The sequence below is a fragment of the Botryllus schlosseri genome, chromosome 8 (assembly GCF_051294905.1).
Source record: "Botryllus schlosseri isolate E-star chromosome 8, Bs_hap1, whole genome shotgun sequence".
Taxonomy (NCBI): domain Eukaryota; kingdom Metazoa; phylum Chordata; class Ascidiacea; order Stolidobranchia; family Styelidae; genus Botryllus; species Botryllus schlosseri.
This window is the reverse complement of record NC_137243.1, coordinates 5,771,713-5,795,491: the sequence shown is the minus strand read 5'-3', so window position 1 is coordinate 5,795,491 and position 23,779 is coordinate 5,771,713. Positions and strand designations below refer to the sequence as shown.

Below are 23,779 nucleotides of genomic sequence, written 5' to 3'. Positions count from 1 at the left end.
AACTTGAACATGAGTCGAGTCACTGCCCTGAAATGACTCGACTTGACTCGGAGACAAATCTTCTAGTCAATTTTCGTGCCATTAAACATTTTTCTTCGCAAAGCATTCTGAACTTGTCAGCAGCACTAAAAATTACCACTTGATCAGTACCAAAATTTTATTATTCAGAATATGGAATATTACATTTATGTTTTCCATGCGGTTAATCTGTCAGAAAACACAGCGCAAACAAAACAGATTTGTCTTCGGCATACATTTACCTGCTAATTTTACTTGCATTACATTGCATATCATTACAACCAGCATACATAAATTAGTTCAATAAGTATCGCTTCTGTTGCGCTGACTGAGGCTCCGCGCAGTTGAACTCTGGTGGGAGACAGGTGCCTGAATACGCCTTGGGCGGTATGATGGTATGTACATAAATGGAGTTTACAAGCAGTCCGAGCACCCATAATGAGCATAGTCTGTAATAACGATACAATTTGTGCGATGTGTCCTAAGTCGATTGTTGAATTTGAAGCCACATCGAAGGCCAGCATGAATACAACTCCAAAGGCAAAAATGTTCAAATCAGTTTAATGGTTGTTAATTACAAAGTTATGTTTTGCTAAGAACCGTTGGTTCTTTCTTGTCTAATTCGACGATATTTACCGGCAACATATTTCTGCTACACGCCCCAAAATTATTTCTGCGCTACTCATACGAACTCTAGACCGCCTACAGTCGTCATGCCGAATTTCATTGAATGAAAGTCGCTATATTGAACTACACTCATATCGTCTGCAGCAGGGTTGTAACCAAGTCAAAAGGTTCCGAGTCATAAGTAAATCTCACTTTTATAGTTTTGACTCGAGTCAAGTCGAGTCGAGTCATTTTCAATTCACCACCGAGTCAAGTCCGTGTCCAAGTCAGCTAAGAGAGGGTCAAGTCTGACTCTTCGTGTTTTGACTCGATTCCGAGTCCAAGTCATTATATAGTAGTCACAATAGTCATAATATATAGTAATTATCCTCAGTCTTGACAGTTTCTGGTCATATTTTCCAAGTATATCAGAACTGACAGACGAAATACCAGATATGTAGTAACCGTACTATTCTTCGAAGTTACAATGAAATGTCTGTCTTGACCGTCCTATAGTCATATGACTTGGTTCGAGTCATGTGCAATGACTCGAGTACAAGTCGAGTCAATACAAAAATTGACTCAAGTAGATTCATTTTACGCGTTTGAAAAACGTACTCGAGTCAAGTCGAGTCACCAAAAAATCGCGACTCTATTCGAGTCATTACAACCCTTGTCTGTGTAGCAAGGAGTATACCCGTGGGTATCCGTGAGTACACAACGACTTCAAAAATATCCTGTGTCTGCAATATTATAAATAGTTTAGAAATGATATATCGAGAACCAACATTGGGAAGGTCTAGCCAACATGCATAGAGCATACATCTGCATCCGCACAATAAATCAAACAACCCAATATGAAAATCTCTGGTGACTTGAAATATATTAATAATCGGGATAATTTGGGACAGCTAGAATTGGTTCATGTCAAAATCTGCGGTGACTCGAAATGGCCCGTGACTTGAAGTTAGTGTCTTGATTCAAACAATTTTATGAATCGAATCTGTACAGTGTACACTCTCATTAGACAGTATGCATGGGGTTTTGCAATGTCCTTTTCAAGGATAGGATGGCACCGCATCGGCATTAAGCCATTCTTCTAGTTTCGCTAAGAACTTATAGGTACATCCGATATCTTTCTCTGTGCGTTTTGGGTTAGGAGTAGGGCTGGGCACAATGATTCGAGTACTCGAATCTGAATCGAGTATTAATTTTGATGATTCGAGTCGAGTAGTAAAAGATGATTTTTTCGAGTACTGAAATTTTGCGCTTCCAGCCGCTGAAAGTTAATTTATCCATGGGAATTATAGTTTCGATACTAATTTTCACTGTTGAAGCCTTAACACAGGGCCGGCCAACCCGTGGCCCGCGGGTCACATGTGGCCCGCGAGAAGGTTTTGAGTGGCCCGCGAGGTAATTTCCGAAATTTCTAATATCATCAAAAATGGATTGCACAGATTGTGAACTTGCAAGGCCCACCAAAAATTTAATTATAGTCTGGCCGCAACACTTGAGATGTGATGACTAAAATATCAGTTTCGACTCATTGACAGATCCATCAACCATTCATATATTGGTATATCTTCGTACACTACAATAAAGCAGAATCATTTGCGATAGATTTATCAAAGGTCAAAATTTTCTACAAGCTTAACGCAATATGTTGTCACTCGATTTCTTGTTCTTAATATTGTTGCCCTTTTGTGAAAATTGAAGAACACCCAATGTATCAGATTGAGTCAAACTATATTAGCGATTACGAGATAAAGTGTCGTTCAACATGTGCGACCTTGCGTTTGCACTGGCAGTAAGACCGTCAACTATGAAACCTAGGCACGAAATGATTGACGCATGTTGGTCGCAGCTTTCGATATCGATATGTCCATGCGCCGAATAGCCCAGTCCTCGAAAACTTAGCCCAGCGATATACAGCAGGCCCGCAATATAATCAAGTGACAATATTATTAACCTATGAACTTCAAAAAATTTTCGCGCTTGGCGCGGATAGTGGCCCGCGCCAGAGTTCGTCAATCGAATGTGGCCCTTCGGCTGAAAAGGTTGGCCAGCCCTGCCTTAACACCTTGATTGGGGTATCGTAGCATACGAAACATATAGTACAAACCCACGAAGGTTACTGGACGTAGCACATTTCCGAAGTCATGATAATCTCACAACATTGTCACCAAGTGGAATGAAATCGATATGGTCCGAAAAATACCAAAGTATCATTTATGAGATGGATAACAGGCATTATATTCTTTGTGGTGGCATAAACGGTACATATCTGAACTTTGACGCATTACATTCTGTTATGACGTCATAATTGTTGGTACTCGATTACTCGACTCGACTCGAAGCATATTACGTGATTCAGAATCGAATTACTCAGGCACTCGATTTTGCCCAGCCCTAGTTAGGAGTGCTACTGGGAAAACTCTTTAGCGCTACCTTGCGGAGTGCACATTACTCCGAGTGAAGAGCCTTATTCGCTTAATCTATCATCTTTGATGTTAATAATTGCGGACATCGGAATTAGAAGATTGCTTCTATGATTATGGATTTCGCGTGGTTGATCCACAAAACTCTCGCTGTCGACGGGACTGACGGATGTTTCACTTTAGCGACGGCTAAGAAGAGAAGGAATACGCTATTCGAAGCATGTAGGCTTATAGTCGCTTGTCTCACTATTTCGGCCTATGCAGTATTTTCCCGTGTGTGCGCGCGAGTGTCTGCTTAAGTATATGAATAAAAGGGGAAACGCGCGGCAAGTTCACTTCAGCTCAGACAGTCCGGTTCATGAGTAAATGTATAGATAAGTTTTTTTTTTCACATAGAAGGATACATTTTCCCATTACGATCGACGTGCTGTGTACTATAAATTTTGTATTTGGATATAACGAAACTGTGAAGCATACAGTGCATTTTCTAGGGTAGAAGCCAAGAATGTAAAGCCTACTACGGAACGTTTATATCGATGATACTAACGAAATAATGAAATCAAGATTCGATATATACATGTCAATTTTAAGAGAAGAATGTCAGAGAGCTTATGGTGTCCGAATTTGCGCGTCAAAACAGCACAGAAAGCGACAAAATCTTAAGGAATTGTTGGGCACTGCGTGGGGGGTTGCTCTGTATCGTAGCAAAACGTATCATCCAGGTCTAATGGTCAAGCGCTGGCAATCGCTGGAGACGATTAGGAAGCCATAGTATGCATTCACTCCTGATTTCATGTTTACGATGCTCTTCTTTCAACTGAGATCGATTAAGTCCGATGCATCACTCCACAGTCTCGGAGTAGGTGTTAAGGGAATGATTTTCGGGCCACATGAATGATGTAAGATGTCTTATTAGTCTCTAGTTGTCTAGTCATCTAAGGATTCGAGGTAAGGATAATTTATGAGCAGGACAATAGACACTGTTGAACTTGAAGCTTGGATGTTATTATTTCGAAACCAGTAAATGTATTAGGAAGATGGAAGCTGATGTAACGTGTGGCATATATCGTTCTGCATGAGTTATTTCCGGTAATTAATGCGTACCAATGCGCAAGAATAGCTATAGCTTTAAGTCAATCTCCAATTAAATCGATGCAGGGAATTTTTTCATATGGTTCGTTTCTGAAGAAACAGTTTTTCTGCATCTAAACGGAGTTGTAGCATTCAACGTTCTACAACTGAACAGCACACTCTTGTAATGTCGGCGAATGAGGATTATATAGCCCTTCTAATTATCATCGTGGTTTATCGGTGTTGGTATATGCAGCATTATTTATTTATGGTGTCCAGTACAGTCTGAAAAGTTTGGGCCAAGTGAACACAACCTTCAATACGGTATTTTGGATGGAATTATCGTTATGCTAGCAGCGCGTAGATATCTATAACGGCGGGTGTCATGCCAGCGAGCTAGTGATAGGATTAGGGTACGAAGCTCAAATTAGGGTTAGAATTAGGGTTGGGTTTATATGTGATGGGTCAGATTAGCTTGTATTAAGATAAGTTTTAGGTTAGCTTGGGTTACATTGAACATTCTTTATCACGACACTTCTTATTGTGAATGAATCGCTGTTACTCGGATGCTGTATATATAACTATGTACCTTCATATCATGACGAAATATTTAATAGTTTAATTTATTATTATTTATTTGGTCATTGTTTCAATATGATAACATTTGAATATGAGCTTTAAAACATAATGGAGATGTATTTTTAGTAGGTCTTAACAAAATTGAGTGACTGAGTGACTCGATTCTAAGTCGAGTATTAGGCTTGAATTCGAGTCGAGTGCACGACATAACAATATTATGAACGGGTGGAAATTTTAATTATCTAGGCTACCTTTTATGTGACACAACGAAAATAAAGCAAGTTCTACATCGTAAAGTTTATTTCATCTTTTTTAGGTCATAAGACGATTTTTTGACATGTCAAAATAAGTCAGAATTTTGTCAAAATTGTAGCGTTAGGTCAAAAAATTGTCAAAATTGTAGCGTTAGGTTAAAAAATTGTCAAAATTGTTCACAGAATCAAATTGTTCTAAACCTGCATTTCGTTTGTATCGTAGATGTTTGCACTGTCGGTGATCTTATCATTTGGCATTTTACAGCTTGTAACCTACTTTACAGGCCTACCGTTGTAGTCGGCCCGTCGTCTGCTCATTGTGAATCATACACGGTCAAATGAAACTAATAGGTTGACATGGTGTTATGCTCAACGTGCCGCGTGGTTTCTGTTTCCTCGTTTTAGATACGCGAATTCCGGTTTTCATTTTTGTAATCATTCTGCTATTTGCATAAAGGGATGAATCATTCCCCGTCTAGTTATTCCCAAGTTTGTAAGTTTTCATTTTCCGCAGTTTTCGCGCTTTAGACCTTCTGTATCTTCCTCCCTTTTAGCGCTTACGGAATCCTGGTTTTTAGCTTTTCCCGCTATCTCCGAGTTTTAGGGTCCGTTTCCGCCGTCTCTGCGTTTTAATCCTGATCCTGGTATTGCTATTTCGAGGGCGTGATGCATGTGACTCAAACTACACAGTTTCATGCTTCGAAGTTTTTTCCAGTGGCCAAGTTTATGCAGAAGAGATCGATAGTGCTTGAGATATCAGTTTGAAATATCTATGCGTCAGCGCACAAGCAAAGTGAAAACAGTTTTATGTAAAATGTATATGAATAGTTCGTTCTCATACGCGGGGTAGGATGACATTGTAAAAAGGATAATAAGCCGATTACCGGTACTTTTCGACGTCCGACCGCGCATGGATGGAGGTATATATGCTAATAAAATAAATTTTCTAATAAAAATGAAGGCAATCTATCGATTATAGACCAATCTCTGCTGACTGAGCTTTCATGGGAGATTGATTTGTTGAAATTTGAAAAAAATCTGTAAATAATAGATGAGGATTTAGTTATGATTAAAAGACAGTAGGCCTAGTCAACACGCATGAACTAGTGTAGAATGACAGCTCCAATTTCAGCGATTCCGCGTTTATAAATCATTTGCCGTATTCAGTGACCCTGGATTCAACGCATTAGTTTGCTATAACGTTATACAATCAATGTCGTAAGTTCTGGGACAAACTTGGTGAAAAGGATAATATTGTTGGGACTCCGATCAATAGAAGAGATAAGATATCCATTGCAGACAGGCTGATATCTGATTAATTAGAACCACAAACTCACACATCAGGCGCAAAAGCATAGGCTTAAACTTTAAACTAATAAGAAATGTCATTTGGGGTACGTACACAAAATGAAATGTTTAGGGATTTATGTAATCCAATTTGCCCCTAGATGACGTGTGCGAAAACGAAAACTGTTACTTAAAGGAACATTACAGATGACGTCGCTCACTCAATATACTAATGTAGTACGTATGTATAGATTCTTAATAAAAAGAAACGCTCGATGTCAAATTCCCGTCTGATCGCACTTATCGAGATTTAAAATCAAGGAAATGGCGACTATAGCTGTACGTATCGGAAGAAGCAATATAATTGAGATCTTTGAAAATCGAATAATAGGTGCCATACTTCGTGAATTATAGCGGCGAGACACGGTTTATCGTCATTCGAAGACGAGATTTCACCCAACCCCTTTCCTTAGACCAGTGGTTCCCAAAATGTGTGCCGCTACATGTTCTCAGGTTTGCCACGAATATTTCCGGATTTCTGGAAAAGAACTGTATTCAATATTTTGAAAAAAGCCTGAAGACTAGCATATGCGCATTACCTTTTTCAACAGCTGATAATTAAGCACACGTGACAGTGAAACCAATTATGTCATCGTAATAAATCAAGGAATAATTCCGCTAACTGATTTACTAAAAGGCCCATTTAAAAAAGCCGTTTCTTTAAAATATATTGGACGAGATTTAGCTGTCTGCTTCCAAATCCTATTCCATGATCGGTACAGAAGTATATCTTCATGGCTACGCGAACGTGGCTATTATTTTTTGACTGATATCAAAAGCTGTAAACGAGAGATACTGCTAGGAATTAATGACAAAATGCGGGTATTCAAGCTCCTTTCTGTTGGATATGTTCTGTTCATTTAAAATAAAATATCGATCTTTTTAGTCACCTTTTCTCGGCCTGAGTGTGCGGCGAGTGATTTATAATTTTTCTGATGTACCACAAGATGAATAAGTTTGGGAACCTTGGACACCCAAGCGTCGTGTCGAAAAGTTGGAAGTCGACTAATTAATTGCGGTCGCCAGACCTCGCTGGCGATCGATAACTATATATCGTAAAAGGTGCCAGTCGAGAACTAAAATCGATCGCATTGTGGATGCTGCGTAGAGAAACTTGCCGACTGATCTTGAAATAAATTCCTGTCTTACGACTTCGTATGTGTTGGTATGTCACGAAGACACATTTCAGCCTGTGCTTGAGTAGAATTATACCATTTCGGACCCGTGCTTTTATCCAGATTCATGTTGCAATACTCGTACACATGTTAGCTAATATAAAAATATGGTAGAGGAATAAGACATATATTTCTGTCCTTGATGTTTTTGCGGTATATACACCGACTCATGGTATGTATGTATACTCGGTATGTGCATATGCAGGCCGTGTGTGCATGATGTGCATCTTCCGCTGGCCCAAGAAAGATGCAGAAAAGGCCTTGTAAGTCATTCTAAGTCATGAACCACCCCTCCATGCCATCCCGCTAATGCTGAATCAAGAAGCCGGACGCGTTACCAGTCACCATTATGCGATCTTCTCGCATGTCGATAAATCCCCAGTTTCCACGGATGGCAACCATTCAGGGTTCAATCTACGTCAGTAGCATTTTGTACGATGTGCACGATCAGAGTTTAAATCACCCCTTTTATTATATTAGTATTAAAATTTGAGGTGTTGTAATGACAGGTTGTATGACACCTTACAGTAACGGCCATCAGTCACTAACAAATGCGATGAACCTAAGGAAGAGACACCTTGTGTATTGGCTAAACCGGAATTCAGACAAATGTGTATTACTCGATTGCTGAGAATATGGCATAGAGTGCTAAGAGTGCCAAAGTGTGCAGAGGAGTTGTGTGAATGATTAGCTGAAAACAGTATCTTGAAATAGTTTCTCGGAGATAGTGGGAGATCAGTGTTGCAAAGTTACTACTGCTGCGCGACTGCGGCTTACTCCGGTGCCAAGTCTACACGTCTTCATCCAGTTCGTAGTAAAGCGTTGATCAATTGATTTGTTTGTCCGTCTTGAGTCGCTAAGAAATATGGGGCCAAAGTAGTCATCGTTGGCGCTGAAGAAGAAGTGGAAGTAAATCGTAAATTTCCGCTAAGGTACTAAGGTGCGACTTCAAAATAAGTAATAACTTGCCTTGTTTGCCGAAAGGTGATGTAGACAGAAGTATAAACTTCAGTATTCCAAAACGTAGAAGTACTCTGTTACTAACCAATGGTCATATATCTGCGTGCTGGATACATCCGTACCAAGGTTAGTCATGAGCACTCGGCACCCATGGTACGAACCCAACGTTATCATTATAGATTGCTTCAAATATGTCTTTCGTGAACGAATCTACGCTATTCCGTAATGCTCGGCCGAAAGTTCAGGTCTTGTGTCGCGAATAGTCTGTTCCGGATTGAATGAATATTCCATGATCATATACTGAATATTTTAACAATTTATGCCTTCCAAACCATCACCGCTGAAGGCTCATGCAATGAAAGCCATTCTGGAAATTTGCCTGTACTTTCAACGACATAAAACATTCGTTGATTTGTACATGGCGAGGATACAACTCATTACGACAAGAAGGCTTTGGAAACAAATAGATTCAGCGAATCAAAATATACGGACTTGTGATATAGGCCTACTGTTATCCATGATTTAAAATGAACAATAAACATCTACATGTATGTTTGTGTCAATAACTTTTTAGTATGTTTTTAGTATATAGACTAAAATGTCCGCTTTTCTTCCCTTATTATATCCGGGACCACAGCGAATTATTGATCGATTTGCACACGTATAAATATTTGGGACTATAGATCAGCGGTATTCGACCTGTACATGGTAACCAAGACCTTTCCTGGTGGCATGCGGGGAGATTCACTCGTCTAATTAATGTTTAATTATTGCTGTCAATTCCTAAAGGTGAATCGTCATCGGTGTTTTCCTTTTTCCCTTCCAACTTTGAAATTCCCCTTCGCTCTCCGAGCGATTCACTCAGACCATTGCCCATTATTTTCAGTAGAGTATTCCTCCAACTAATTTACCATAATCTACAGATCTACGACCTTCACCGTTACAAATTATTACTTACGTTGAATGTAACTTAGCATTGATGGCGGACGTGGTCAATCCAAGACCCCAGTCGCAGGGGCTGCTATTGTGGTGTTATGGCCCTGACTATGTCGCTTGCAGCTATCATTTATTACGTCTGGTTTGTTGATAGGCAGCCACTTTCTTGATCAATATAAATTGAAGCCACCAGAATTCCGCTGAAACTTAATGCCGTGCAGACACTCACTTGAGCATAACAGATACAATATGTGAATATTGATGATAACCTTTGGTGCCATAATATGACGATTTTATTATTATTATGCACGTCTCTTTATAAACGACTACTTTAAATTAAAGTTGCATACGGCGATAAAGCCAGTGGGGCCCCATACCTGACTACGTAACTTTTTATCAACAGGCTATCAATTGGCGCATGGCCGTTGCCGTATGCCGCTGACATGAAATACGAAACTACGTCTATGTCCTATTTTTCACTGCCAGGCGTATCTCTTTAAACAATGAATTTTGTAATTTACAATGCTCATAATTAATTTCGCTGGTGGAATATCAAACCAATGTGAAGGAACGCAGGGTGGTCACATGTGGACTGCCGTTTACCGTGCCGTCTACTGCATGTGTGCAAGCATGATATAAAGCGTACTTCTTTCTCCTTGCTGGCGACACGGCTGTAAACGTATTCATACCGGTCTTGCTTGAAAGCATTGCATTGATTCCGGGAATGTAAATATTATTCTAGTCAGATCATGAGAACCCCCCTCGAAATCGATAGATCCTCTGAATATAGTCGCTGTTCCTGACGACCGCAGCATATAGGGAAGCAATGCGATATCCATTGTGACACAAAATTCATCTAATTGAAATTGAACCTTATTTCCGTGACTCAGTTCGAATTTTATGCCGTAATGCAGAGGCGCAAGGAAGCAATGCTTCGCCAACCGTGCAACTAAGCCCCATGGGTGTATTAAATAAAACAGCATGCGCCAGCGCCTAACAGGATATGGTACAACATATATTAATAGGGTTAAATGTAAAATTACGATACCTCAACCTCTCGCGGCCTTGTGTATTGCAAATGACACGCTACTGATCAAGAGTCTGTATACAAGTAGGTTTTGAATTATTGAACCACTGGTATAGAGTTTTCTGGGGAGTTTCCCCAGAGGTTAGCTGAGCCTGTCTCACGGGTTCTTCTTGAAGTCAAGACATCTACTCAGCTCATACATATGATTCGTGATGACAGGCCAATATATTGGCCGTCATTGACTACATCCAATCAGTCGCAATTAGTAGTCGAATTGTTACTTTCGAGGTGGCACGTACGCATTGGCGTAGGCAGGGCAGGTTAGTCTCAAAAAAATCGAAACCTCGTCCTTCTGAAATGCCAATTATATCTACAATGTGTATACGCTCATTTGCAATTAAGCAGTTCGTATCACGCTGTTCCGTTTCGACCGAACAATACTGTGGCAATTTCTAAGGCGAAAAAGCGCTTGCCTGAACTGTTCTCTGGGAAAAAACAGCAGAAATCACACCGATTTCCGATAAGTATTCATAATAATAATTTCGTTGTGCGTGAAAATCATATTTGAATGGTTTTGGTCTTTTAACATTCTGCTGATATACAATTCCTTAGTGCAGTGTGCACCAGCATTCTATAGTAATGTGATACACGTGTGACGTCACTGACGTATGTTTTTTTTTTGCGGCTCAGAGAAAACTTGTAGTACAGGTACGGCGGTACGGCGAAAGGATTGCAGATTAGCGTAAGGGTTCCTCACAGAGGTGGTCAGTAACGAAGTACTTCTACTTTTTCGAAGTACTCCAGTAGTTTTCCTCCACTTCTGGTACTTACTCAAGTAGATCTGATTTTCGCTACTTCTACTTCGTACTATTTTGTGTTCTACTTACTTACTTTTCGCTACTTTCAGTTTGTCAAGTAGAAGTAGCTTAATCCTTTAATCAGGAAGATAGCCTGAGGAATCTCGGGGCTGTTTTCACGGATTATCAATATTTGATTTTCATATAAGTTGAGTAAAGCCGAGAATTTTCGTCGCGCTTCGCGTTCAGTGGATACGGAGTAACCAGTATGATTTCACGAAAGTATCGGTGAATATAACTTCGGTAGCGGGTTGGCGTGGTTCCGTTCACACCGCATTGCCGCCGGCCTTCGCCCATATGAAATATTTCACCACTGTATATATGGCTCATCATAACGCTTGAAACTGATGTTTCGCAATCTAGCATTTACTTATCATATCGTAATCTAGCAGTCCAAATGTGGAAAAGTGAACTCTGACTTGTTTTTAGTTTTAGAGCTGTTTTAGCATACAACCTCTAAAACTTTTTGTCTTTAGACATGAAATACAAATTCCGCTTTTACAAGCAGGCCTACTATTTATATTTCACTTTCAATCCCCAGTATCCTATACTTTGAGCTCTAATTCATATCAGGTCTTTTGTCTCGATAACATACATGTTGAAGTATAAAAGCAAGTGTAGTAATGCCTTTAATTTCCGGAAATAAAGCTACACAATATGGCATTTTTACGACCCCCCATATTTTTTATTAACGTGTACTAATCGCGGAAAGTGTTCACACCGTATCCTATACAACTTCTCCGTATTGCTCTCCGACTAAACTACGGGCCTTATAATGTGGGGGAGTGCGCCAAACCATGATATTTTCTAAAACGTGGTGTTCGATTAAACAGAGGATTAGTATCGCATTTCCATATCAATACTACCATTTTCATCCCATGATGCGGACGGTTGCTTATGCTGTCGAAAATTGAATACCTCCTGGTATGCATCAATATGAATCAAAGTCGGCACCTTTCGCATAGCTCAATTTGCACCTTTTTACAATCCATGCGAACGAATTACGATTGTTTTCACAACTTCTTACTTACTTGAGTAGATTTAAAGTTAGTCAATTTTACTTCTACTTCAAGTAGTTTTAGGTTACTTATGGAAGAAGTTCTTCTAACCGTACTTGAGTATATTTTTTCGTCGCTACTTCTACTTCTACTTGAGTAGCTTTCTTGACTACTTTGACCACCTCTGGTTCCTCAGGTTAGTAAATGATAACCTCCGTCTTAGTAGAATGTATAAGTTTCCTATCGGTGTTTCTCAAATTAGAAAATCGCAATCATATTATCACGATCCAAACATTGTACCTAATGTTCGTTTCTAATCAGGAGCAGCTCTAGTTTGATTGACAGTGTTTAAAATGCGAATCAGAAAAATTCAGCACTTATCACAGCGGGTTAATTGATCTTAGATGCGGCTGCCTTACAACGCATCTACAGAAATTATTCCCATGGGACCAAAGCGTTATGAAATTTGGCGTACATAGAAATGGGCACGCACGCATCCACTAGAGATGTTATCAAATAATGATTTGGTTGAAGGATATATTCAGTGCATTTGGTCGCTGTGTCGCGGAGTTCAAATAGCTTGGCTGTAGAAGCCCACTGTAAATCATATCGATGTCTAACGAGCAATGACGAGAGTGAGCGCAAAAAAGTATCGCCTTGAAAGAGATATAAGAGACTAAGGAGGTTTTGGATACCATGTATATCTAAGCTAACGTCTGCAATAAACAGTAAGGTTGTGACGTAAGTTATCGACTGCTCGCATTACAAGTAAACACCACTTGATGTATTCAAAATCGAAGATAAGCAACAGTTAAGTTGGTTTGTTTATCATTATTTTGCGTGCCTTTGTCCGAGTTCCTCGCATATATCCGTTAATATTCTGGGGCGCCTAGACATAATTTCAAATGTTTGTAAAGGTATTGTTTTGTGAATGTTTGGGCGTGAGTATGGCTAAACTCATAATGTCATCTTGGAGAAGTGGATTGGATTTATCGCACTGTTCATCTTGTACATTGTACAGTACACTTACACGAAAGGACATTATTAGCATCGAACTGGAGTTATATGACTTTTGTGCACTTGATGCATGCTATTACGAGAATGTACTTTACCGACGTTCCCAAATATGAAACAACACGAATCGTTGTCACACGTTCCAGATGGTTCATCTACGTGAAAATGATATGATTTAGCGTTTCTTGCCGCATGAAAGTACACTCTACCTGCCTGTGATATACAAAAATCCCTGTTGCTTTCCGGGAGATGCACCATTCAGTCGCGCCCTACGACTGCGAAAGTGCAGAAATAGTCAACAGTGGACTGAACATTGGCACAACGACACAGTGAGTGATCATCACTATCAGTGTTAGGTTAATCGCTGAAATATGCGTAGGTACAGAACTGCTTAAAATTTGCTTTGCTTCAGACGTAACGCAAAGGTGTATAAATGGACAGCATATAACAAATTCCTTCGGTTCTCGTGATGTCATGAAACCATGGAAGGTTTGAGTTGCATGAAGTACTGTCTAATGGAGATGGGGCGAACGTCAGAGGTTCTGGTTCGTGTGACAATATGACGGCAGGTCACAATTAGGGTTGGATTATCCGGATAACGGTTAACCGGTTAATCGGTTAACCGCAGGTTTTTTTGTTATCCGATATCCGGATATAAATCTGCCGGTTAACCGGATAAAATAGTATCGTTAATATTGCGTTTTACACTTTTAGGAAGCTTCAATAAATCGTATTATCAGTGTTGCGCGGGGCCAATCAGCGAGAAGCGTGTCTCGAATTAGCGAGATACGTCAATGCAGTGTGTAACGCGACGCAATTTCCCGCTGAGAAGATCGCCAAATTAGGTCATTGATTGCTGCTAACTCGGCTATCGTTGCTGGCCTGATTTTTCGTGTCTTCAACAAGCCTATAGTTCCGCTGGCAGAATCACATCTGCAATAGGCTCTGTGGACTTTATACCATCACTGGTCCACATAATCGCATTGGCTTGGTACTCACGATATTATCGCTGGCCTACACAATCGCATCTGCAATAGGCATGGTACGAACGATATCATCGCTGGCGTAACCATCGAGTCTCGGGCCTGGCATGCGTTGGCTCCTATCTCTTGGTGGCTTGGAGACAATATGCCGCTAAGACTAGACTATTATGATCCGCGATTGTGATTAATTAATGACATCGCGAAACTGAATGACATCGAATGTTCGCATTTCGCAAACATGTTCGTGCGTGCAAGCGTAATTGATTTCCACTGATACTAAATTCGAAAAAAAAATCGAACCCCCCTCGTTCAATTTAAAGCACCCCTCGTTTTATTTCAAACACCCACCCCCCTTATTTTTCGGCTGGCTACGGGCCTGATCATGTGAATTCCCCATGGAGGAATTAGAGCGAGCTATCATGTCGGCCTCAATTCCAGTATCAGCTACTCGTCCTTGCAGTACTGGACACCGAAACAGAAGAATGGGCAAAAAGGAAGCGCTGCTTACTATATCCAGCCCATTTTGTGTAAGCAGAAAGGGCATTTAATACGTGTGGACTCTTTGTTACAAATCTCCGGTCTCGGCTACAGGATACTAGGGATGGTGTGAACGTGAGGTTCCCGTTCGCGTTCTGTGTGTGAACCTCGGAAATTTGGAAGTTCGCGTTCACAACAGAACCTTGGTAGGTTCTGCACTGTGAACCTTTTTCATATATTACAATTTTCATTTCATTATGACATATTTGGCTCGAATTTATTTCATTTTAACTGCGGGTCACTCTATGTATAGAAGAATCAACACAAAACGAGTATGCACCTTGACAATCCTAAAAAAAATTACTTGCCTCGTTACAAAAGTTTGCTCGAAACATCCAGCTTTCCGTTTGTGAATATTTAGGGACTCTCTGCTGTGAACTTAACCCGCAATCACACAACATCACGAGCAAACTACACTACATGTAGTCAGCGAATGATGCTTATTCAACCAATCAATGAGATTGATATCGTTTTTTGATGTAACAAACCTAGCAGGCGTACGAGGTCAATCTTGTCTTCATATGTTAACTGTATCATTAAAACCAAATCCGTGCGATTGAGGTATTGGCTACAGCTCTATAACTTGTGGGGTAGCCTAATATCGGTAGCAAGTATAGAAACCTGTTTTACACTCTGCTCAATATCAATGCAGCAACACTCAGACGCCGAATACATTGTCCGGTATGGCCAAGACCGTTAAGGCGTAAGCTTATATTTCCTGGATAAGTCCTCGTCGAAATTGTTGGCAAAGCGACGGATGATATTGATTTTATGGGAGTATTGTATCATCTGATTGCCTATAGGTTGATACATTTAGCAACCTAAAACACCAATATGTACTTCAGCATTGTGGCCCGAGTCGTCGCTGGGTATCGTGCACATTAATATAGGCTATCACTTCATTGAAAGATAGGGTTGGAATTAGCAATATGACATCACGTGACGTCACGAGGTTCACGTTCGCGTTCACACAGAACCTTTCAAAAAGGTTCGCGTTCACACGAACCTGAACCTTGCAGAGGTTCACACCATCCCTACAGGATACCACTATTGATGTAGTGTACTTTATAAGGAGGGAGTTGCAGAAGCAGTGAACATGAAATTTGCGTGATTTTTCTCGTATTCGCTCGTACTGCGCGTGTGCGTATAAATCTACCATAACACTGTGTAATGATTTTGCGATCCATTTTTCATGCAGACCTCGTGAAATCGATTATCTTACTTAGCATTCATTATCCTGTTAACCGGTTAACTAAATTTCAAATATCCGGATATATCCGTTATCCGGATAGTGAAAATTATTGATATCCGAACTAACCCCAGTCACAATGCTAATTCGAAGCGATTTTGCGTACATGACTTCATACATGCTTATCTATATCATGGAATACCTCATTGTCCCAAAAGTATTGTACACATTAATTACCACCTTAGGAAATGAAGCGTTTGTAATCGGTAATGCGACCTCGTATAAGTTCGTGCGGCATCCTTCAGGAGCTCACTCACGATGACATGCTTTCCTGCTGTAGATTTCTCGACCGTTATATTGTACCCTTCACGCTACATCAATAAACAGGCTTCAAAGTATCGCATTTCCTCTTCAGTTCATGTAGTCTATGGTTTTAGTCCGCGCATTTATATTCAAAAGTAAGTTTCATCGAATTTTTCGCGGGCAATAAAATGCCCTGGTATGATCAAGGTGGTTGGAAATTAATGCCACTAGTCCAAGTCGCTAATACCGTACTAGGAACGTGCGCTTGTCGCCAGAAGCCCAGCTGTAATCAACGGGGACAATGATGTTATGTTAATGTTGCCCACAGGGAGACAGCAGATGTGGTTAATGATAACAAATGGGCGTATGTTTACGCACGTCACAGGAAAACCAACAATCCGAACATACACGTGCTGGAATATCTAATCATTTAGTAAAATTCTTGGATCATGCCAAAAAAACATAAATTATGCAACGGGTATAGAGACGCACTTTTCCTCCTTTCGCTTCGGGTCGATCAAGTAACGTTGGTCAATTTTAAGTGACACTAAGATAGAGCGACGTAATCAGACTAGGCCAAGCCGGAAATTTATCGTGTGATTTTCGATCCATCTTCGTGAAATATCCCCCAGACGATCAATATTCTTTCGCGAAGCCCGCCTTTGAAGATGGAACATAATCGCGACTTCATTCAAATGTATGGTCAGCACCGTAACTGCCGCACCCCAAACCCCCCAATCGGGGGGGGGGGCGAGCTGGAAGGAGGCCCAAAATTATTTCGTGAATTAGCATAAATCATGGAGTATTTTTTGAAAATTTATGCAATTTTTTCAAATTTTTCCAGCAGCCATTTATCTTTATTATTAGGTATTGGGCCATTACCGCGCCACGACCCACCAAGACATACAATCTAGTTTTAGGCCATATAACATGCGATTCCAAGAAGTGTGCCAGAACGATCAGCAGCGAGAAAACCTTGGCCGAAAAGGTCTATGCCCGTATGCTGACCGAAGTACAAAATACATATAGGTTTAATTGTCCATAGGCGTCTAAATGACTGGCGCCAAATGTTCCTGTCTTTGCAATCTGAACCTCACAAGACAAATACCATCCCGCTGGGAAAAATTTTATGCCAGTGAAGAAATACCAATTTGAAATAGTGTGCGTCTCTTAGTTTAGAAGCCTACGTTTGAGCGATTCTATATTTTTTGATATAGCAGACTGGAAGCCACGAAATAACATCATGTAACGAAGTCATATCAACGGGTCCGCCCGCCCGAAAATGTTTAATTATTATTTACGGGCGCTCCCGTTTTCAAGACATTTCACTCAGCTCTACCGGTAAATCTAATTACGTGAGTAGAGAGGACAATAAATTGATAGCATAATATATATGCAATCGCCGATCTGATTGACCGATTTTATCATAAATTATCGAAAATTTTCGCGCGTGGCGCTGCCTCACAATACAGTACAGATGATTTCGTGGCAAACGCGAACAACGTGATGGGGGGTCGTTTTACATCCTATGGGAGCCCAAGACCCACGTTTTTGGGTGCTTGACGAGGTACTGTTTCGTTCCTGCCAACGGGTATACGCCCGAAGATGTTCAATTATTATTGAGGGGTCCTACCTTTTCAAACACACCTCACTCAGCTCTACCGGCAAATCTGATTACGTGAGCAGAGAGAAGATAAAAATTGATAACGATATATATGCAATTCCCGATCATACTGACCGATTCAATCATGAATTCTAGAAATTTTGCGCGCTTTGCGCGCTTAGGCAACAAAACTGGATCACTAAACAAACTCCCAATGATAATGATCAATAGCGGTAAACAGTGTATCGCCGGAAGGGGGTTCGGCAGAAGTTCGGCCTATAACCCTATGGGGGGCCCAAGACCAAAGTTTTTTTTTTGGGAGGGGGCTGACGAAGTGCTGTTACGGCCCTGTGTATGGTAGCGATGTTTATGAATAATCTTAACATGACTGGATAATGGATATACATCAGGGCTGATTGCCAGACAAGATATGTATTAAACGTTTCTATACCAATACCGAGAAAATCATTACCGAGAATGCCATTATCGAGAATGGACATTACCGAGAATGGACATTACCGAGAAGGGTCATTATCGAGAATGGATGCCACCGAGAATGAACATTGCCGAGAATGGATACCACCGAGAATGGACATTACCGAGAATGGCCAATGCCAAGAATCTAATTTACTGGGACGGACGTTGTCTAGATTTATACCTGAGAATCGACACCGAATGGGGCAACGCCGTGATGCACATACACACGACCTATACATATGCCTAACATGCCCGCATTGCATATACTGCATTCTCGGCAATGCCCATTCTCGGTAATGGCATTCTCGGTATTGACCGGACACCGTATTAAACATGGCTTACTTACGGCTTTAATTCCGCCGATTTGGTATTAGCATTTATTTAAAATCATTTCCTCTTGGACTAAATCGAGTCTGTAATAAGGTAATTGGCATTTACTAGTATACATCCAAAACAGGTGAACATTAGTCCGACGGTAGACCAGTCAACCATCAGTGCTATCGGAGCATAGTCTTACAAATTCCGAGATGTCACCTTGGATTACCGTATATTTGAAAAGCTGGCAATCTCTAGATTGGATAATAAGATTATGATTCCATATTAGATGAACATATACCGGGAAGGATAGATATTTAATATTGCTGAAGAGTGTTTCTAAATAGGTATTTGTATAAGGTCAAATATCTCATATTGTCGTTTGACGTATGTTTGGACCAGGTTTTACAGACCATGCACGCCCTGGCAATAGTGCGCATTAAAATATGTCATCCATGTGATGACAAGTATACAGACATATCAATAAAATCGGCAAGGGCGAATTTTCCCATTTCAAACCTTCGATCCTAACGAATATAATCTGATTAGCATACGGCAACAACATCACGTCAACTGTGATCCATACCCGTGATTTGACCTCCACGGGATACGCTAAAATCGATTGAAATCAGTGTACTATACCAAATGCACCTAGATTTCCGGTCACAAAGTTCACGGAAATTTATGGTACCTATTGTTTATATCTTCCTCCAATAATGCAGGATATTTTTTCAAGTAAAAATATCTATAGTAGGGTAGTTCCAAAATAATTCTTTTTTAATTTTATTGGCTATTTGATGTAATGGCTAGATTACCTAAAAATGGGGTGTCAAACTCAAATTGCGTCGTGGGCCGGATTCAAGCATTCAAATCGCTCGCTCGCGGGCCGGACCAGACCACTGATTCCAAAATATTACCCCGCGCTCTTGCTTCTCACTTGAATACCTTAAAATCATATACAGATAATATACACTGATCATACGGTTTTTGAAGTAGCACGTCTCAACACCTTTATTCTCGAACATTGGAATTGGCAAAATACGATGATTGTACGATTGAATACAGTTAAGGACCACTGAAACAGCGGCGTTAGATTAACGACGATATAAGTTGCCAGATTATATGCTCCCTTTCCTTTAGTCGTAATCTGGCGTATGCCCTGCATATGCGTTGTGAGGAATACAAGATATTTAATTGCAGAAGTGGGCCTTGGAATTGGGTTTCGCGAGTTCGGTTTCTCTCGCATCTGGGGATCTATTGGGTCGAAAGTGACACAGCAGTGCAATCATAGATAGTTCAATTATATATTTGTGTAACTAATATGCTGTCCAAGTGTCCATGTAAACTGCATATAGCGGTTCCGCACAGAGGTTTTCGCTTCTGTGAATAACTATATTTTGTTTCATATTTGTATAAAACTCTGAACTTAGTGTGTACTTTTTGCCTTCTTAAAATTAGATGTCAATTTTACAGACTTGTTGCTAGTGGTAACTAGAGTGAAACCACAGCGCCGTAGTCGGGTAGTTATAATGGAGCCCATGAACATGGAAGTATTTCCTGCAAAAAATCTCAATATTTGCTACAAATTTGCTGGAAAATATAAGAATGTTTCAATCTACTCAGAATTGCGACGCGGGCCGGATGAAATAGTCTGGCGGGCCGAATGCGGCCCGCGGGCCGGATGTTTGACACCCCTGACCTAAAATAATGACGCACATCGAATTTGAGGCATTTGCAACCCGTAGGAGTGAAAACATTTGGACTTATTTTTGTAGAAATACAAAGGATATTTTGTCAAATATTACTTCCTACCTCATGAAATTGTTCCGTTGGGTAGCAAAAATTTGGCTCAATTCCAACCCGTAGAAGCGAAGTTATTGGAATGTAAGTTTTTTAATACGATATTTACTAATCTAATAACTTTTCTTCATTGAGCTGTATTGTTTTCGATAGATGTCGTTTGTACAGAACTGTTCATTGTGGATATGGACAACAGCACCAACTCGTGACTACGTCAAGACTAGGGTTGCATTTAAAACAAACGGTGTTTTAAAACACTTTGTTTAAAACATGTTTTGAACAGTGTTTTAAACAAAGGCCTTTTAAAAAAAGTGTTTTTTTTTAAGTTGTAAAATGATGCCATAAGTGTGTAAATACTTTCGAAAAAACATGTTGTATGAGCCTGCGGACAATTACCACCCGATATAGCCGACGTATATTGATATGAGATGGTTGGAACCCTCGAAATAGTCGGAACAACATTAGTAGTACAGATATTTCGTCAAAGGAGTTATATTTACCCTATATTTTCAATTGTCAATGTCAATCCACTATAACGTCACAATTGAATATTCGTGACGTCATGACTTCAAAAAAACAATAAAAACATGTTTTAAATTGTGGCCTTGTTTTAAACATGCTTGTTTTAAATTGATTTTTGTTTTAAATGCAACCCTAGTCGAGACTACGCCATGATATTATTCTCTGCAGTTCACGCCTTCCAAACAACATGTTGTTGTTTTGATATACATGGCGTTTCGGGTACATTGGTCATTTTACACCAGGCCGATATTCTACGTTATGGTTCCGTATTTAACGACAGCAGGGATCACATGGCTGGGAGGAGCCTAGATAAATCTTCAGCACATAGGTATAATACCTGATTTATCGCCTGCAGATCACGCCTTCCAAACAAGATCGAAAGAACACTATCTACAAGGTCCAGGGCTGGTAGTCTCTCGGTCCCGCAAGATACAAACAAAGAGCATAAAGCTAAGAAGAAAGATAAGTCTCCACGCAGGACAAGGTACGAAATATTTTCGTGTAATAGAATAACGTCCAACTTTTCAAATGCAAGAAACTTTGTTGCCCATGAAATTCAGGTTTGTCGCGAAGAATGGAAATTGCAACGTACGTTACGCCAAAGTCGACGAGAGGACGATTTATCTTGCGGACCTGTTCACGACTTTGGTCGATATGGAGTGGAAGAAGAATGTCGCCATATTTGTCTTAAGTTACATCATTAGCTGGATTGCGTTTGCTTTTATATGGTGGGCGATGAACGTACCATCATGGCAAGTACCATTATATATATGTACTTTAGCATGCGTTTTGGATTTCAAACCGATAAGTGGGGCCCCCCGATAACATTTTAAACTTAACAAAGAGAATACTTTGCGAACCGCGAAGAAATGCCAGTTTTAGATGGCGTGCCCTGCCGAAATGAAGAGACGGGCAACAAACTAATATCACTAGAATGTGCACAGACTTAATTTACCCATGAATATTTTCAACAGCATTTGCTCTATAACTTAACGCGATTCACCGCCTACTTTAAACAGTTCGTATGTACATTTCGATGTCGAATGTTATTGATAACTCTAACGAGAAAGTGGACCCCCATAACTACTAAAAATCCCATGCGTCCGCTGTGCTAGACTCGTTACGTAGAGGGTTGCATTTGAAACAAAAATCAATTGAACACCAACATGTTTAAAACAAGACCCTAACTTAGAACATGTATTTTATTGTTTTTTTTAAGCCATGACGTCACGAATATTTAACTGTGGCGTCATAATGGATTGACATTGACAATTAAAAATATAGGGTAAATATAGCTCCTTTGACGAAATACATGTACTATAACTGTTGAACCGACTTTTTGAGGGTTCCAACCATCCCATGTCGATATACGTCTGCTAAATCGGGTGGCTCATATAACATGTTTTTTGAAAAGCATTTACACAATTATGGCATAATTTCACAACTTAAAAAAAAATTACCGGCCTTTGTTCTGAACACTGGTCAAAACATGTTTAAACAAAGTGTTTTAAAACGCTGTTTGTTTTAAATGCAACCCCATAGTTACCTATAACTCACCCCCTTTCTAAAAAGATTGCACACGCCTGCCTTAGAAAGTATCAAATTTACCCAAAGTGTCCTGTCGGTAATGTAATATTCAACCTTGATCATATATCAGGATACATTACTTCTGGCGCGGTCTGGTTTTTGATTCCGCGTTCATTTGTTGTGTGGTGCCCTTGTGGGCGTCATTTCATACCAAGGTAAACTGCTGACTTGTGCATCCCCAATTGCGAATTTAGAAGGTATTAAGTATATTAGGCGGAATTGTAACCGCAAGAAGGACAGGAATCCCAAGTGTTTCATGACTCACTCTTTGGATTGAGCAGAATGATCGGAGCACTCGAATCTGAATCTCGTATTAATTGTAATGCGTGATACTGCTACTCGACTCAACGCTTGATACTCGATTTAGAATAAAGTGTTCAAGATACTCAATTTTCCCCAGTCCTGTACTTATTATTTACTCACTTATAGATAGGGTTGCATTTTAAACAATAATCATTTTCAAACAAACATGTTTAGATGGCCATTTTAAACATGTCTTTTTTTATATTTTTGTCGTGACGTCACTAATCTTTAATGATGACGTCACAGTGTATTGAAATAGGCTATTTTAAATGTAAAGTAAATAAGGCTCTATTGACGAAAAAGGCTTCCGGACCCTGTCATATACCGACCTAAAATATCTTTAACCAGGACCGCATCGTTATGCGGTATTTTACGGTCGGCGGTCATCATCATCTGAGCATTCATTCCGTACCATAGATCTATATATCGGTGTGATGTAACTGTTGAACCGACGACGATTTCGAGGGTTCCAACCGTTCCATATCGTATTCGTCGACTATACTGGGTGCAAATCGTCCGTAGGCTTATACTACATGTTTCTTCGCAAGTATATACACAATTATAGCATATTTGAAGACGTTCCGGGGGGGTACAAAACTTCAGCATACAATTGAATAGTATATTCATATTGAAATGAACTCGAATATTTTCGGCTGACACTCGTCAGGAGTATTTGTCAGCAACTAATAGAGAATGGGAAAGAACATGGCATATCAACAATCGCATCACTAAATATGACGTCACCAGCATGAAATTTCGAATAAGAGAGCGTTCAATGTATTAGTTACTGACGATTACCCCTGGCGAGTGTAAGCCGAATGTATTCGGCTTCATTTCAACAGGAATATACTATTCAATTACGGCATAACTATACAACTTT

The 23,779-nt window shown here is 40.1% G+C and overlaps 1 protein-coding gene across 1 annotated transcript in view; it reads left to right on the top strand.

Moving 5' to 3' along the window:
* Window positions 1–23,779, top strand: part of LOC145443984 (uncharacterized) — a 45,834-nt gene that overhangs the window by 5,717 nt on the left and 16,338 nt on the right. Inside the window, exons 4-5 of the mRNA XM_080321889.1 lie at window positions 21,365–21,493; window positions 21,570–21,781. Coding sequence (XP_080178015.1) covers window positions 21,365–21,493; window positions 21,570–21,781 — 341 coding nt within the window. The remainder of the gene's footprint in view (window positions 1–21,364; window positions 21,494–21,569; window positions 21,782–23,779) is intronic.